The 16,148-nt window shown below is 37.6% G+C and overlaps 1 protein-coding gene across 1 annotated transcript in view; it reads left to right on the top strand.

The window, feature by feature from the left end:
• Positions 1-16,148, top strand: part of LOC141477638 (atrial natriuretic peptide receptor 2-like) — a 34,529-nt gene that overhangs the window by 5,093 nt on the left and 13,288 nt on the right. The window contains 10 exon segments of the mRNA XM_074166885.1: positions 1,264-1,399; positions 3,341-3,445; positions 4,049-4,151; positions 5,598-5,743; positions 7,949-8,021; positions 10,296-10,443; positions 11,885-11,971; positions 12,239-12,382; positions 13,253-13,374; positions 15,018-15,159. Of these exon segments, the coding sequence (XP_074022986.1) occupies positions 1,264-1,399; positions 3,341-3,445; positions 4,049-4,151; positions 5,598-5,743; positions 7,949-8,021; positions 10,296-10,443; positions 11,885-11,971; positions 12,239-12,382; positions 13,253-13,374; positions 15,018-15,159 (1,206 nt within the window).

Genomic DNA, 16,148 nt, shown 5'->3' with positions numbered 1-16,148 from the left:
AATACTATCTGGTTGGCTCCTAAGCTTACCGTGGCTGACCCAAATATAACTGATGCTGACAAGTCAATGTATTGGCATCAGCATAACTGGGTGAAGCCATGATGAAGCTATTGAATGAGAAGTAATATAGGATAAATTTTACAAAGCAGCCATAAAGACAAACACAGAAGGGAATTAGGCACTCATTGCTTAAGTATTTTTTTAAGTCCTAGCATGGGCTCAAAGGCCAATAGATTTTAATATTTTATCTGTTTAGATGTCTTGGGGATTGTCAAATTTACTTTTCTCAAGTTTCAGGTATGTCTATATCTTTGTAAATCTGGCCATGTGTTTGTGATCCCCTATGTTTGTGTTTATTTCTTATAATACAGTCTTTTCTTAAATCTGCTCATGGTTGACTACTTCTATCATTAAAAACAAACTGAAAAATAAATCCTGGTATTCTGGCATTGCGTTGAATAGAGAGATCCATCAGAAGTGCATAACATTTAAACTAAACTCTAGAACTTAGTTTGGCTATTTCGACTGAGTAAACCATGTTTGCAGAAAATTATTTTATTTTAAAGCCAAATCTGTTTATTAGAGTGATAACCAACTGAAAGTGTAACCAAGGAGACAGTGGGAAAAAACATTTCATCACACATTTCCAGGTAACTACATTCATCTTTCAGGGACAAACTTTCAAAAGGTCCACCTTGTTTTGCAGAACAGTCTATTCATAAAGTCCAGTGTTTGCTCTATTTTTTTAGTTTGGGGAATTGTGTCTGATATTATTGTCCAGTACTGTTATTTTCCTTGGTTGTTTGCGTTGTGGAGCAAAGATTGGAGCTGAATGAAATGTATGAATCACACACATGGATGAAGGTATGTAATTGAAAACACTGAGAACGAAAGCAGCCAGGCACGCGTATTTCTGATAGTGGAAGTAGAGCGATGGTATCTTCTTCTGTGCCAGATATAACGGTGCCAAGTAATCACATCTGGTCATGAAGTCAGTCTGGGGAGAGAGGTGGATGCTGGTACCTGCTTGCAGCATAGTATCTGTCAGAAGTCCCTACCACGTGGCAGTAGACCATGGTATGGGTTATAGCAGTCTTCATTGCTCTAGGACTGCTCCAACGAGAAGCAAAACAAAAGAGAAAGAAATAGTGTAACTATTTATTTCACTGTGTATGTTTTTGCAGTTCTTCTTTCCATGCAGGATAAAGAATAGGTTCTCATGTTCTTGCTGCAATTTTGGGGAATGAGGAATGAATATAAAAGTTTCTCTTCTAGCAATGCTACTGCTGCGAAGGAATTCTGTGAGGAGCATGAGTGCCCCGCCAGCTGGAAAGATGCAAATGGGGAGAACTGCTGTGTCTACCATGCCAACATTCACTCCTGTCCTTTGGCATTCATGGTTAGTGTAATGGTGCAGCATCAGGTGCTTCATTCTTGCTACTGGATGAGATATCTTTGTAATAACAAGGTTCAGGTTTATAAAGTCTTTCTGCGATTACAATTAGACCACATCTATAGTTCACAAAAACCACTGTGGGAATGTCTGTCAGTTTTAGAATTTTTTACACTGGATGCTGAGGCTGCAAAGCAAACGGCTGGATTTTTGGACAAGGCAGCATTCAGAATCTCTCATTATGTTTAGTGGGGCCAATTTAATCTCTTGGAGGTTGCTTGGCTCAGATCTCTGTACAGTCAATAGGGAAGGAAAGACAGATCATTTCATTCTAAAGCAAGCAGGGTGAATTGTCAGTTGGAGGTGTTACTGTTTCTGCAGCTTATAGAGGGGCCCTGAGTGATTTGCTTGAATTACTGAAGTTGAGTGGGGTGAGTATCACTGGCTGTGACTTGTAGAACTGAAGCCTGTATACACATGTCCTGAGATGGAATGATTTTTATGTATTAGATCAGAGAAAAAAAAAAATCCAAATACAAGGTAACAAATTTGTTCATGCAATGTGAGCAGAATCCATTCTTATCTGCCCCACTCATTGTAAGAGACTCTCCCTCTTCGAATGAATATTTAAAATTTTTATTCTAACAATACAGTTTGGGACACTTGTTGGGTTTTTTTTTCCTTTTTCTGTCTGTAAGGTAAGCTTTACCCTGCATAACAACCTCCATGCAGTTCCCAGTCTTTCTAGTTGATCTCGCTTCTGGCAACCTGACACATTCTGCATGATCAAAGATGGTGTAATAGGAAACCTAGTCTACATATCCTGTGGCTATTTCATGTACCCTTCTGTGTAAAGGCTTAATGTCTCCACAAGAGCTCCAGCTTATTTCTTGGCAGTCCCTTCTTAAAGAGCTTTCTTATTAATGAACCAGGACTTTGGTTTAAAAGAAGAATCCTTGCTGGAACCATCACATCAAAACTTTTTTCTAGAACCATAATAACGAACTTCAGCGTCCCAGCACTGTGGTATTCTCTCCATTATTTCTTACTTTCACAATTAGTTCTGCTTGGAATTAAGGTGTGGAAAAGGTGAAAGCATGTAGCCAACACACATCATCTGGCTTCCTTGTAATGTTGTAAATATTTCCGTTCCTACTTAGAAGTCTAAGGAGGTTGGCTGTCATACAGCAAGAAGGCCATGAGTATCATTGCATAAGATTGAAGAGACACTTCAATGTGAGCTTTTTCCATAATTCAAGAGGAGGTTTTGTTGGTTTGATTTTTTTTTTTGAAGCGTCATGACTTCTAAAATATTTTATCTTGGTTAACATGAACTCCATTTCTTTTTATTTGGTCTATGTCTTACAGTGCATTGAAAGAAGTGCCTAAAGAAATATCTGGAGTTAGGAGACAAACTTAATCCTTTCAAACAATCAAAAAAAAAAAAGCAAGAACTTCTAATAGCCAGAATAATCCTCTATGGTTGCAACTGCTGGGAGGTTTACATCTTAACACCTTTACTGAGAAATGCTCTGCAAACAGGCACATAAGAGGTGCCTGCCTTCTTCATTAAAGAAAAAAAAAGTCATATCAAATATGAAACTGCAATAAAACTCCTGGAGAAAAATATTAAAAGTGGGATATGGTTCTGTTTCTGGTTCTAATACGGCAAATCCTGAAACAGCGTATTACCCTCATGGAATTACTGCTGTTAAAATTTGGACTACATTTTCGCTCAGTATAAGTACAATCACTTTTCTCTTATTTTGTCTTTTATTTTATCACAGAACAGTGTTACTTGTTCTTTGGTATTTTAATTTATTTGGTTATAAAATATCACTTTATTTTCTATTTGAGAATACAAGTAATTTTAAGAAAGTAAAACAGGAGGAGTTAGGATTTTCACTGTGTTGTGGTTTACTGACATAATCGGTATGTCTGTTAAAGGGGAGAGGAGGAATATGTGGTCCGTGGATCCCAGATGATGGCCAGATATTTACTCACACTTTGTCTACAGCTGGCAAAATGAGCCAAAGAAACTGGACTGCCAAGGTAAGGGAAATTTATTGCCTACAGGATTTTACCTGGTTTGCTCTTTTTGGGGCTTACTTGCTAGTAGTTTAGTGCAGTTTAGGTACATGTTGCCCGTCTAATTAATTTGTTGGTGTTATGTCTGCAGTGATGTGTATGAGTAATATCAATTCCCAACTGACTTGACTTGGAAGTAACAGCTTTTCCCACTGCTACTCCTTCGGCAGTTAGTAGAAGGAATGGGGATGGGAGGGAAGAAAATAGCATAATCTGTCCATTTAAGGCCTATACTAACAATATATTGCACTACTGACTGGACTGTGCTGTGGACTGTGTACGGTCATTAGGGGCCTTCTACCTAGCAGAAGGGAAGCACATGGCAGAATGCTTGGCCTGCTTGGTGAAAGAATACACAGCAGGAAGGAAATCAGACCTGCCTTTTGCACAAGAGTTGTGTACCCTGCTTCTGTTTGTCTCCCCAGTCAAGGACACCCATCCTTCCCCATTCTGAAAAAAGGCATGCCTTCTTTCACCAGACACCACAATTGGACAATTGTTGTCATGATACTCAACCGTATGCAAGTGAAGTTTTGATGCTTGCTGCTTTGTTCACTTATTTGGCAGGTTGTTTTAGTTCACGTGGGTGTGACTTCTCTCATTGCACACATCAGAGTTGGGAGAATGCAAGTTGCTCTGGAAGCGAAAACCACAGTCCTTCCTGCAGTAGGTATGATAAAAAATGAAGATGTGAGTGAATTACTTATGGGCCGCAAAAATCAATGCTTTTATCATTCATGCATAGATACCAAGACCATGAAAAAGTGTTTGAGCTTCTAAGATATGTATCAGTCTAGAACAGTAGGAAGCCACACTGTAAAACAGGTAAAGTCAAATACCATAACCAACAGTGTCAAGTACTACAAGGCTTGTCTGCAGTTGATGGGGATGTGAAAATGTTCTTCCAGCTAGCATGTTGTGAGGAACCGGACACTCTTCATCTGAAGGGGAGCAGACTGGCAATAAGCACATTGGAAACTTAGAAATCCATCTTGCTTCCTTTGTTCACATTAGCATTCAGTTGCTCCCAAAGGCATCAGTCTTTCGTTCATTTTAGTATAGCTGTATGCAGGGAAGCAGAAATAACGGTAACAATTCTCTTAGCAATGTAAAATTTAAAAAGTAGACTTTATTTAATAAATTAAGCACACAATCTGAAGAAGAATATTGAGTAAAATACAATGTTATCACAGTTGACTTGTTAGCTGCTCTTCTGGAAGTTTAAGAATATATTTCCTGATGTTATTAAAAAAAAAAAAAAAAAAGGAAGAATTTAGCTATAGAATTTGCTATTAATTTCAAGACAGCTGTAGCTGAGTTTTCCAGGAAACTTACAATTTATCAGAAAAGAAATTTTAAAAGTGCAGCTCTACCCCTGAGGCAGAAAGTGACTTCTGTGATTATCCTGGTATTATACTGCAGTCAAATGGACTGAGGCGGAATTAATACTGAGCAGTGGATTTTGTTTTGTTGAGGCTTTTTTTTAAAAAAATATGTTACATAGTAACAGAATAATACCTTCAGCTTGTCTCAGAAGGCTGAAGTACAGCATGATATTAGTTTAGTCATAGAGGAAAAATTGAAACACCGTTCAGGACATAGGAGAAGGAGTTTTGTCCTTCAGGGCTTTTGTTTTAAATCATATCTGATACTGCTGGTAATTTTCATAAGACCTTGGAGAAAAAGAAATCCTTGCAGTATAGTTTGCAAGGTTTCTTCTGCAATACCCATTGTCTACTGCTGCTAAGGATGGGTGACCAGCTTCTGGGGATCTCAAGGGCTGGATCAAGCCCTGACTTGAGGAATTTTAAGTCTCAGAAAAAAACAGATGGACAATGAGAAACAGAATAGTGATGGATTGATTTATACACAAAACATGTCAAAGGCTCTGATGTCATTAGCAATTTGATCTGATCAAAGAGATTCTGTATCACTTTAAAAATTCAGATTATTCTTTCATCTGCTGGGGTGCTATCTCTAGATTCTTCATAATTTATTCTCTCTGGTACTCTGAGGTTTCCCGGCTACGGAACCCTGTGTTTAAATCTGAATACAGTCTTGTGGATGGATGAAACTGCCTTAAAATATTCTGATTTGTATTTCATTTTCTATTCAGTCTGTGGAGATGGCCTTTGTGAGGAAGAAGAAGGCTGCTCTATCTGCCCGGCAGATTGTGGGGAATGCCCACTGTCTGCTGATGCTAAGATAGCAATTGCCTTACCAATATGTTTAGTCTGCGCTGGCTTCATTTTGACAGTCATAGTAAGTATCCTTTCTCTCCTTTTCTATTTCCTTTCTCTTACTTCCATGACACTCTAACATTAGTTAGAGTGGAGCTCTCTCTTAGTAGTGGGGTAGGTTTTCTTCTGCATCCAGAACTTGTCTTACGGAAGAAGGCAGAAGAAAGAGAAACAACCTTTTGGGCTTCTTCATGAGGGGAAGCTCATTGGGCTAGGAATTTTCATCCTGTAAGAGAGGAGTGAAGAGGAATGTAACAGAGGGATGGATATCTACTGGGGAAGGAAGAAGAGGTATTTCACAACATGGGAACTAAGGGGAGCAAGTAAAGTAAGAATACTTTTCACTCAGAATAAAACTCTGTTATGAAATTTACTGCTTCAAAACCCTATGGAGGTCAGAAATATATATGCATTCAAAAACAAATTAGGTAAATTCATGAAGGGATTAGCTCCACCAGAGGCCATTAAATCTCAGAGTCCAAATAAAATTTATAGGGGAAAACATTCAACTTGGGATATTCTCAAAAGAAATAATGAGAAGAGGATGTTCTTTCTTTTTTTTTTCTGCTTTGTTGGTTTTGGTTTTGGTTTTTTTTTTTTGTGTTTTTTATTTATAGGCTCATTTTCTTAGTGTAACTGAACCAGTTCAGTTCAAAGTGACTAATTTTGCATAACAGTTATCACTTATTATAACAGACTCATGAAGGAAAAACAAAAAGGGAATGAAGAGAGAGGAGTGTATGAATATAGAATAAGTAGTTTTGGATACCTTTGAATGAAAATATCTTTATAAAGCAGAAACAGCATGCTACTATGGCTTATTACTTTACAGTGCTTCTGGGAAAGACGATCTACATTCTTTATGTGTCTGCATCTTGAGAAAAAAAAAATTCTGAATTTTATAACAAGGATTTAGCAGGTGAATACAGTAGTTGTAGAATCATTATATTGACTACGTAGGTAACAGATCATTTATTTGTGATTTGGCCTACAAATCCTATAAATCGCTAGCCTCCCCTTTTTCTCAGGGTTTCCTTCTCTTTGCATCTTGTACCGCAGTTGCAGTGAGCATCTGAGGTAGGCTGAAATGGAATGGGCAGGAGTGGACTGATGGCCCACCAAGTTAGGTACTACAGGGGGCTTGAATCACAATTCTATTTTTTCCTGATTTCATGCCTCTCTGCATGGCTTTGTGAGCTAGGAAGGGAAGCACTGTTGAAAACTATTTGAGCATTTTTAATCCACAGGGCAGTTGTGTCAATGTGTTTATAGTAACTATGCCATAAAACCATATGATCTAATAGAAATGTGTATTTGGACAAATGAGAAGTTCAGACAGTTTTAAACAATTGGGATTTTAGAAAGAGCAATGGAGTTTCTTGGCCTTGCATAGGTTTATGTAAATGTCTGGTAGCAAAATTTGCCTATTATTTCTGCTATCTTTCTGTAGGTTTTGAGGTTTATTTTTTTCTTCTTGCATTTCTTTATACTCATTCCTGCTAACTTCTGCAGTAGCATCTTTTTTATTTAGGTGATAAATAAACAAGATATGAAAAATCCTTTTATCCAGTTCAGTAATTAATATAATGTAAAAAGAACCATCTGGGAATCTAGTGCCTTCTTTAATCATTCAAGCAGACAAGAGAATTCCTTTGATATCAGCATCTGTAGCAAGCCTCGTGGTCACTTCTAGCTAATACAACTTTGTTCAGTCATACCTTTGCAAGATAAAATGTAGATGTCTTTTCCCAGAAATTGTTTGCAATAAATGGGATGACTTAATTTTGATTCAGTGAGCTCTATATTTGTCATAAATTTCTACCAAAATGTTGACACAATCTCCACACAATGTTCCTTGAGTACTACCTGGGCTTTTGTTACCTGTTTCAATGAATGCATCACTTCTAATATTAAAATCCACACCACAGAAAACGGTATAATGACAGTAAAAATGCTGCTTTGGTTTGATATTTTGGTATTGACTGCAGCTATAACAGCTGTATAATCTAACCTGCTGGCATTTAGGGTATTTATCAGATGCTGTTTTCTTCTAAGACTCTTGTTAATAGTCTTGGTTCTATTGTTACTCAAAATATATGTTGAATGCTTAAACATCAGATTTTGTTTGGATACTGACAAACTTTCATATTTGAAAAAATAATCTCTGGTTTAATTCTTTCAAAGTCAGTAAGGTTACATCAGGAATGAATTTGTTTTATTTTTGTAGTGGTTTCAATATCAGAAACAAAAGATGTTTTGGGATGAAAGCTGGATTATAGACTTCACCTGCATCAAACAAGGTTAGTAACTTGTCATTTTGATACTATGATCAGTTTCTTAATAATTTTGATAAATAATCTCAATCAAAAGTACTTCTTCATGCTTTAAGGGTCTTACAAAAGGTGAACCAATTTGTGAAAGACATGCCCAAAGTTTAATCTCTGTAATGTCTAACAGCAGATCACTGATATTTTTGTTTATTGAAACTTTAGGTGTCAAAGTCGTTTTAAACACTTTCTTTCTTTTTTTTTTTTTTTTTTTTTTTTTTTATGGTGATTTGTAGTTAAAGACAGTCCTATCGCAAAATAAACATATAACCTCTGGACTTGGAAAAAATAAATTACAGTTGCTTCAGTGCATGTATCATTCTGTATAATCGGTCTCATTAATTTGCCCTGGATTTGCACAAATATAATGAGGTATATAATATGATCTTAATTTCTCTCAGTGTATGCTATCTGTAGCAGAGTTGCTGCAAAAAGTAACTCATTGTGGTCAGAGGATTTTTCATTTTACCTTCTAGATACAAAATAAGTTAAGAATGAAATCATGTTATTATATGCTTTACTGTGCTGCACTTAAAATAGGTACAGATTATTTACTTTGCTTTTCGTTGTTTTAGCATTCAGAAGGAAAAAAATTCCTAAGCCCCCAGACAGGGTAAATCTGTAAAAATCTGCTGAAGCTGATAGGTCTGTGCTGATGTACACTCTTACTTTCTTTCTCTGTAAGGAATTGCTAGAAAGACGCCTGCATTACCTGTGTCTTGTAATTTTGTTGCTAGTAGAAGTGTCAAGCATTCTTTTGTTAATATACAGTAGAGATACTTTCTGTTCTGGACTTGAACATTAATTTCTGTGTGGTTTTGATATGATATCCTCATTGTTGTAAAGAGATGTTGTCTTAGAAATTAGTTAATTTAATTAATGAATCATAAACCAAACTGAATTTCAATCCAGATTTGTGAAAAAAGAAATGGAACACTCAAGGAAAAGTGTTGTTCAATATTGCAAAAAGGAACACAAGCAAATTTTCACCTGATAATGAATTAGAAGAGGTCATAAACACCACATGGGAGGAGAAAAATAGAAAGAGACTGAGGGAAATTAGAAGCACAATCAAAAATTAACACATGAAAAATTAATTTGGAAAATCCAAGATGAAAGATAGTTTTCTTGGAGAGGAGCCTGCAAAGAAGCAACACTGTTTAAGACCTAGGAGTGATAATTAACAACTTAAGAGTAATGAGGATTGATAGTATGATGAGATTTGGAAACAGACATTATGTCTCCTCTGGACAGAGATCTCCAGAGATACCCATAGTAGCCTGAAATGTACAGTTGTCTAAATGGAAACATATCAGCAGTGCTGTAGCCAGGGTATGTCGCCTGTACTGCGATAAATTAGCTTTATTTATTCAAGATAAGTAATTTTTTGGTGCATTGCACCATACACACACACACACACACACACACACAGAGAGACTCTTATTCTCAAGGCTTTCTGAGGGATCTCATTCTATGATTCTATGATTTGTGGGTGAAATGCTGTAGAAAGACTCCAAATGTCAATGCAATTTTGAACTGCATATGGATAATACTGTGGTGTGGGAGCATGGCAGTCCTGATGCAAGGTGAGATGCTGAACTTCCTCAGCAACACTTTATTGGATACTGATACTGGGGAGAGTTAAGAGGTTTCAGCAATGTTGAGACTAATTGGTTAAATCTGGGTTCTAATTGGTGATGGTGAAATTATATGTAATCAATTACATTTGTTTTGAAATCTATTTTCTTACCTTGAGCTGGTCAACAGAGATTTAAAAACATACTTTGAGATCACTGATTTTTTTTTTTCATCTGACTGTATTGTTGCTCTTCTTTGACTTTCCTCTGGTGTCAGAATCACTTCCCACATCCCTGTACTTTACAGTCTTCTAGGAGCTCCAAATAGACTTGTTAAAATATGGCACAGGGCTTGCTCTGCTTCCCTGGGTTCTGTCCTCAGCAGCTAACTAGCAGCAAGGGCTAATCATCCCAAGAGCAGAGAAATGAAACTTTCATCAAATCCTGAGGATTAATGTGAAAGATGTCTGGCAATGAATCAGCTCTGGTACTTTTTTACTTTTTATGCAGCAGTCACATTGCAAGCAATGGCTTTCTGTCTTAATGGTTAATAAGACCAGCTGAGATGCAAAGATTTGGAGGATTCCCTATATTTCTCTGCCACTGGAGTCTCCACCTTTGCAATAATACGCATCTTCAGGTGCCTTTTCTCATCCCACATCCCGTTTAGATCGCATAGTATGGACAGCAACAGGAAGCATGATGAGTGCTGCCCCAGCACCCAGTGACTCCAATGCCAGCTGTATCAGTGCGCTGAGCTCCTGCACAGCAGATGCTAACGTGTCCAGGAAACAGTACTTCACCCAGACTGGGAGATAGTAAGTCAATGTATTCCTCATTTACTGCAGTACCTACTATCTATAGTTTCACCTTGCTTTCTGATTCTTGCCACTTTACTGTCGATAGGTACTGCAAAAGCTTGCATTTCTTTTGTTAGGCCAAATCTAGGAAGTTAATATCATCATCTGACTTCTGTACCACATACTGGCTGTGGAATATCTTACATGCCAGGCTTCTGTTTTGTCTATCATTTCCCCTTTTCTCCTGGGGACTTGTTAAAAGGATGTGGCTGCATAAAGTGTCTTGCATCTGTTAATGAATGCCTGTTTTCAAATATATTTGGAACCAAGGCTTTTATGCGGCCTTTTTGTAAACTGTAGGCAGTGCACAGTTCTTTGCACTAAAGACCTGAATCCTATACAGTAGCACACTAGAAATCTTGTCCTCAAACCAGCTGACATTACTGAAGATACATACCATTTCACCTCTGGATCACATTATGAAGGTGCACATCATGTAACTACATGGGCAAAGAGTATAACCATATCCTGCTATCCAAAAATATTATTTTTCCATAAAAATAATATAATTAGGGGTGGAGCATTTGCAAAGATGGAAGTAATACCTATCATTTGAACACAAAGGGCGGGATCTGTGCCTTGCAGGCTGAGGAGCTTACTTGGCATCATTGGCTGGGGAGCAGCTGCCTTTTCAGCATCGATCACTCTTCTGGAAAATCACAGCCATTTCATTGATAAGACACTGTGTCCAGCATACATCTTTTACAGTGAGCATTTTTGCTGCTTCTTTCTGAATAATGACATTTTCATGATCATAATTTTCCTCAGATGAATCAAGGTCAAACACATTAATTAGGGGTGAAACATGTAAGACTGGGGCATTCAGTCTCATTGGTGATGCACCTGTATCTGCTAGACCACAGACCCTGTACTCTGTATTTATACTCCTGCGTGTATCTTCACTGGACTCCTTTATTCTTCCAAGGAAAATTGCTTTGCTGTCTGTCAAATTCAGCCACTTCACTGCTGACAATCCCTTATCCTATGAGAACAGAAGGCTATTAAGTATCAGTGGTGAATCTCCAAAACATCAGACAGAAGCAATGGATAGCAGCAATTTTGCTGTGTATGTTTCACTAACTCTGATGTTTCCTTTGCTGCTACTCCATCATCCAGCTGCCTCAATTGACTCTAACACTCTCATGTTCAAAATGTCATCCACAGATTAAGCATGCTTGAATGTAATCACTCGTGCTTCCCTTATCATAGAAACAGGGCCCTGTCACCTGTCATGTACATTCAGATTTACACCCACATACGGACATGCTAAAATTCTGTACTTCATCTCTAGAGATATGAAGCTGCTCACTCTAGAAAAAATATCCAGTCCATTTTTGTAGCCTGGCTGTTTTATGAAGTTGGCCTAAAACTCTGTAAACAGCATTTCATTCTGTTTCAGTGATGGTAGAAGAGTGGCCATAAAGAAAATCATGAAGAAGACATTCACACTGTCCAAATCCATACGTAAAGAAGTAAAGCAAGTAAGGTAAGATGTAAAACGTGAGAAGTGTATGTTATTCCATTTTTACACTATTTTTTTTAGGGGTTACAATCTGTCCAAATGTGACTGTAAATTCACATTCCTCTTTCTTTCAAACTTTGCTTTGACATCAGATCAAAATCTCCTTATACCTGTTTTACGTTTCTCTACACATTGTGAGACAAGCCACTTGGTTTTCCAGTTCTCTAGAAAAAGCAGGAGGGACATCCATGAAAATTACTGGTATGCTGTGATTTCTGTTCATTTTCACAGGGAACGCGACCATCCCAATCTCTGCAAATTCATTGGAGGTTGTATAGAAGTGCCAAATGTTGCCATTGTGACAGAGTACTGCCCCAAAGGCAGCTTGAGTGATGTTCTGCTCAATGAAGATGTTCCTTTGAACTGGGGCTTCAGGTAGAAAAAAAACTTGTGAAAAACTAAATGATACAAACTGTGCTATGTGCTCTTTAGGGCAAGATGTTAATTTTAGATAAAAATCCTTGGATAGACAGGCCTGCACTGTGATATGGAGAGACTGAAGAAGAAAAAAAGTAAGCAAATTCAAATATCCAGGCCAACTTGTCTTCTGGATTTTTAAGCAATCATATGTTTAGCACTAGTCATGCTAAGCCAATAACTTTTCAATCCACCTCTAGTTATATTGCAAAACTGTTTTTAAACCTTTTTTTCCCACGTGGCTTCATTTTGTTCCCAAATATCTTGGGCATTCCCATTTATATTAAAAATCAGTGCATATGTTTGTGAAAACACATTGGTGAAATGATACCTACAAATGCTTTAGTATATTTACCAATATAGAAAATTATTTCACATTGTCAATGAAACTTCCACAAGGGCAATGATATTACTTTTTCGAGAACAAACTTCTTGGCACACTCCTTCTGCTTCTGCCTTATGTTTGCCTTCAGCAAAGAAAAAGATTGTAAGGGAAGAAACCCTCCAAACAAAGTAAGAAAGTTAATAAAAAAATTGTTTCTCTTGTAAACATTTGAAATCACTCTCAAGGATACCAAGGTACTGGGAATCTCTAGAAGAAACTCAACTGTCTTAAAAGAGGCTAAAGGCCTGTGGACTCAGACAACTGAGTGGGAGTTAAGGGCTTTCAGCTACCCCCCTTAAATGTTTTGGAAAAATGAGCATGGGGACACAAATTGAAAGCTACTGCAGTCCCAGGGAGGCTTTCTGTCAACTTCAGTAGTCTTTGGAGCCACTCTTGAGTGAAACTTTAGTGGAAATACTAACGCATTGATTTTTGTCTTTCAGGTTTTCTTTTGCTACTGATATCGCGCAAGGAATGGCCTATCTTCACCACCACAAAATGTATCATGGACGGTTGAAGTCTAGTAACTGTGTGATAGATGACCGATGGGTTTGTAAAATTACAGGTAAAGAGAAGATAGGAAACAAAATTTCAAAAGTGTCCAGCTAACCCACTAATGCAAATAGATCTCAGACTCAACACTCCTCCCAAGCACCTCCTTGTTCACCTTTCATATGGAAATGCTGACTGACTATACCAGCCTTCACTAGAAGTGCCCTGTGCTGAAATAAGGTTCATGTTATGTTATCATGTCAAGTCATTTAAGATGTGCCACTGATGCACACATCAGATCCCACAAATGATGGAGTCTATCAATGTCAGTCTGAGCAGAAACTCTGTCTCATCCCTAGTTTTGACATGGAGAGAAAACCTGAGCCATGGACGGTGCTGTAAAGGCATTGAGTAATGCTGACTGATTGGTAAACACAAGGTAGTTTCATGGAGAAAATCAGGCTCAATTCAGAGCTTTTCAGTCCTGTACACAAAACTGAACTGTGTTCTCCCAGAGACAGAGCTACAGGTCTGGTCTGCTCCTGGTACAGGATGACAGCCTGTGGGAACAGGAAAACCACTGAAGAGTCTAATTTAGTTTGCAGATGCCAAAAGGAATGAAAGCAGTAATCATCTCTTCTACTTCCTCCCCAAAGTAGTTACCCCACTTTATAACCTTGAGCCATCTTAAAAATAGCAGCAACATATTTGTCTTTCAACGGGTCATCCTATGGCTAAGGCTCCTACGCAGGGCCATGCCTACTTCTCCAACTTGTTTTTCATAACCTGCTGCCTTCAGAACTGCCTACTTTACTTAGAGCCTGTTCTGGAGAAAAGGATGAAAAATGGAGATAGTTGGATTACATCAACTGTATCACCTTACCACAGCTCCTCTGAATTAAATGGGATCTTTGTGAAACTGCTCAGAAGTTAACTGGCAGGACTGTAGAGGCTTCAAATATTCACAGTTTATCTGGATACAATAATGTTATACAAACCTCACAAATAACAAATGTAGGAGCTCTTTGAAAAAATTCAATGACCCCCAACATAAGGAATGACACTCTAGGATCATCTTAATTAATCTGCATCCTGCCTTCCCATGCACTCAGCAAAGTGCTCTTTATATCAGAAAGAAAACTGGAGCCAGTTGTTTTTTTCTCCTCTTTGATGCTGTGACATGCGGAGAATCTCTTCTATGTTAGGCTAAAAGCATAGCTGCAAAGATGATTCACATTTATTTATTATTATTTATTTGTTCTGAAGCTGGTGGTGTGCAAGTAAAGCCCACCATCTGATTTTCAGCAGTTCTAACCTGTCTAACTAGTAATTACTCTAGCAACCTACCACCACAGATAAGGATTGTGGACAAGTAGAACAGAAACCTGCATTTGTATGCTAACGCTTTCACTGAAGTGGGTCTATTCTCTGAATATAATTTTCTAAAATCGTTAAATAATTCTGATTGGAAGGGGCTATGTAGTTCAACTTCCCTGCTGTTATGCAGTCTCGCCCAAATATTTAGTTTCCAGATGCTATATTTGCAATTGGTTTAGAGGGATGAGATCACCAGACAAGCATTATTTTTAGACTTAGATGTATATCTCAAATAAGGATAATCAATTCCTTTAGACAAGGTGTATTACTGTCTACTAATGCATGTGTTTCAGAGAAGTAGCCACTGAGTAGTTTGCTTTGTGTTTTCTTCCGTGTTAGATTATGGTTTGCAGTCATACAGAAAAGAAGACTCTTCTGAGGGGTCAAGCTCATACCAGCAGCATTTGATACAGATTTACACAGCTCCTGAAATCCATTCCCTTTCAGACTTTGAACCCAATTCTATGGCAGATGTCTACAGGTACTTAACTGATTATACATCTCACATTTAAAAATCCCATCTCAAATTGAGGGTTCCTTAATCACAGTCAGGTTCAGTGTAATTCTATGGTCACACCAGGTATATGATTGTATTTTAGCAAGGATTGATCCTGCAATATAGAATAGCATAGATGTCACAGGATCTTCTCTTTCAAGGTAGATAACCAAATACTGACTTCAGTGACATTATATAAATGTAGAGTTGGTCTAATGATTTATATAGAGTTACTCTGGACTGGTAGATAAAAAGGTATAAAGGTCTGCTGTTATCTAGTAATTTTTTTTGTTGCTGTTTCTTATGAAAGAGTAGATTATTTCCAATAATGGCAATACCTTAACAGTTAATAACACCAATTTTCCAGGTTGTCATCATGCACATACACATCCCATAATTGTATAATTAGCATCAATACATCATTTTGCTGCATACACACAGTTACAATGTTTGGTTTGTAGAGAAAAATAGAGGCAGGAAAAAGAAACGGAGGCACTAGTGAATAGCTCCATCCCTTTCACTTCGAAAGCCTGTATAGGAGACCACTTTGCAATGGCTAATTTGGCTATCATCTTTAGCCTTGCCAGTGATGGCTAGCTTCTATGAAACCACTTTTCAGATAAGCTGGATTACAATTGAACTTTCAGAGGATAATATTCCAATAAAAAAAAGTCATTGAAGTAGGTCTTTTTGTAAACTACATATTTCTTGGTTCTCCTATGAATTCGCTGTATTAAGTAGGAAGATCACTGTGTTCTTGGTGTATTCTATTTCATAACAATCATACTTCCTCTGTCTGCTTATTTCCAGTAGTTTGCTGACAGCATTTGAAATAGGAAAATGCAGAGTGATAGTACAAGATGTTTTATGGTTCCTTTCTCTTACTTTTTCTTGCCACATTCCCAGACCAGAGAAGTCTTCCATTTCCTGTTGACTTTGGTAGCTAACAAAATGTAAAGAACTGGAATTCAATT

Source organism: Numenius arquata, chromosome Z, assembly GCF_964106895.1.
Source record: "Numenius arquata chromosome Z, bNumArq3.hap1.1, whole genome shotgun sequence".
Lineage (NCBI taxonomy): Eukaryota > Metazoa > Chordata > Aves > Charadriiformes > Scolopacidae > Numenius > Numenius arquata.
This window is presented reverse-complemented; position numbering and strand designations above follow the sequence as displayed.